This window comes from Aedes albopictus, chromosome 1, assembly GCF_035046485.1.
Source record: "Aedes albopictus strain Foshan chromosome 1, AalbF5, whole genome shotgun sequence".
In the NCBI taxonomy this organism is placed as follows: Eukaryota; Metazoa; Arthropoda; class Insecta; order Diptera; family Culicidae; genus Aedes; species Aedes albopictus.
Genome location: NC_085136.1, coordinates 139,938,723 through 139,941,015, shown reverse-complemented (window position 1 = coordinate 139,941,015; position 2,293 = coordinate 139,938,723). Strand labels below are relative to the sequence as shown.

At 51.7% G+C, this 2,293-nt stretch overlaps 1 protein-coding gene across 1 annotated transcript; it reads right to left on the bottom strand.

Moving 5' to 3' along the window:
• Positions 1-482: 482 nt before the first annotated feature.
• Positions 483-1,028, bottom strand: LOC134285717 (small ribosomal subunit protein eS10B-like). The gene has a single exon (XM_062847041.1). It carries the CDS (start codon positions 980-982, stop codon positions 527-529), a length of 456 nt encoding a protein of 151 aa, XP_062703025.1. The 5' UTR covers positions 983-1,028; the 3' UTR covers positions 483-526.
• Between the last annotated feature and the right edge of the window lie 1,265 nt (positions 1,029-2,293).

Sequence of the window (2,293 nt, the reverse complement as noted above, 5' to 3'; positions counted from 1 at the left end):
CATTAGCACTAGCGGTAACGATGGATTGATGGTTGCTGAGCAGAAACAGCGTACATATTTTCATCTGGATTTTTCTATTGACATTGAATATGTTGGATGACCCATCAGTTGTTGCGAAATATTTAAGGGATTAAATGATAATTCTAAACCAACATGTGAAAAGACAGGAACAACCATTGCAAGCGTAAGCTTGCGCCGTCCCTACTAAGCGTATTTCTTTGTGTTCATTCAAACTTATCCCGTTATCAGATAGAGTGGAGTCAGGTGAGGGCCCATATAATCATGGCTGTAAAGGTGTGGGTATCCAGATTGACCATGATGGGGGCGTCGGGCTCGTAAAAGAAATTTTGTTGACTTTCTTTGGCATTGTCGTGCCTGCCACGCGATATACTCTTTGGAATAGCAGGGACGGTAATTGAGGGGCCTCACGACTGCATAGCAGCTTGAATCCATCATTGACTTTTCGTGTTCGAGGACGCAAATTATTATTATTAAATGCACACAGAAGATGGAATCAATCCGTGCCTTACTGTGGCCTCTGTCCTCGGCCGAATCGTCCGCGGAATTCCACATCTCCGGCTCCGGCGCCGACGTCTCCCTTCTTGTCCGGACCTCCGGCCTGCTGGGTGCGACGGTAGCCCTGTCGGTCTTCGCCTTCCTTCGGTCCATCGGCGGAACGGGGTCCGGCGGTAGCGCGGGCGCGCTGTGACTCCGAACGGGCGGCACGCTTCAGCGTCGACGGAACAATCTCCGGGGGCAGATGCAGGTACTCAATACCCTCGTTGGACAGATACCAGTAGTAGTGGCGCAAGGCGAACTGCTCCTTGACGAAGTTCTTCGACTTCAGCTTGATGACGTGCAGGTTGGGGATGTTCTCCAGCTCCGGGTGCTTCGGGGCATAGAAATCCTTCTGGGCCACTAGGACTCCCTCCTTGAAGAGGTACTCATAGATGGCGACGCGATGGGCTTTGGGCATAAACATCTTGCACGAAATGTGTTACAACAATTCCATACGATTGCTGGAAAGAGAAAAGTAAGGACCTAAAGCAGGCCCTGCTGAGACTTTGAAAGTCAATGACGACAGCCAATGACCACGAGAAACCCATGTAAACTGTGGCAGTGGCAGAATCCACAAAGACGTAGGCATAGGATATCCCGGTGAAGAAAGTTTTCCCGGTGGAGGAGGATTTCCCGGTGGAGGAGCGTCTCGGTGAAAAAACTTCCTTGCGGAAGGAGTGGAAGGAGGGAGGCAGGCAGGGGCACTTCTCCGGCACCCTCTCACACCGGCTGAAAACCTCCCACACCAAAAATTTTTCTCCACCGGGAAAAGCTTTAGTAGGAATTGCTCCCACACAGCCTGAAAAGCTCCCACATCTATAATCCTACTTCTTCTGAAATCCGGGATGGCCACTGGGCCAAAACTGGGAGTCATACAACCTATATCTTCCACAGACCTTGCGCGAAGCTAACCCCTTCGCAAGAAGTGGGTTGGCGAGGTCTCCGTTAAGGAAGCGAGGAGGTAGAATCGGGAAGCTGCGCACGCAGTTCCAGCGTGGGAGATCCGATCCATTCCTTGGCAAGCCAACCGGTGGACATACTGGACGGAGCGTGGTTGTTGAGGGCTATCAACCAAAAAAGAGAAGGACTGCCCGCAATCGAGGTGGCTGAGCAGCAGCTTGGCAAGTTCATCGGCTTTGCGTTCACGAAGTCCAACATTAGTAAGGACCTGAAAACGGCCCTGTTGCGACTTCGTAGGCGGTTACTAACCCCGAAAGCCGGCAGTTATGTCGCTAAGTCGGACCACAGCCAGGCGTCCCAGAAAACTGGGAAGAGTGGGTCTGACAGACTGTCCCATTCCAAATGGAAGAAAACAGGGGGTTGCGACCGTTATTATGCCCTCAGCAACCACAATGTTGGGCGGACTAGTTGAACGGAAGAGGAAGCGGGAAAAAAACCGCTTTATGTGCAGGAGTGTGCGGGGTGCAGGTAACCGCCACAGTCGTTAGGCTATGGAAGGCGCCGAAAGGGACACAGGTAGCTGTGGTTCAGCTACCTGTAGCGGACGTAAAAAAGTCCTTAAAAGTAGGGAGGTAAAGTAGGATGTTGCGTATGTCATCTGACATTCCACGAGCCAGCGGAAGTTCGCTTCATGTGTCTGGAACCAGGACACAAGTCATGGGACTGCAAAGGCCCTGTCAGGAGTAAGCTGTGCAGGCGAATCGGCGTCGAAGGCTATAAGGCACAAGGCTGCAAGAGTCAATCCACGTGTTTGATTTGTTCCGGTAAATCCATG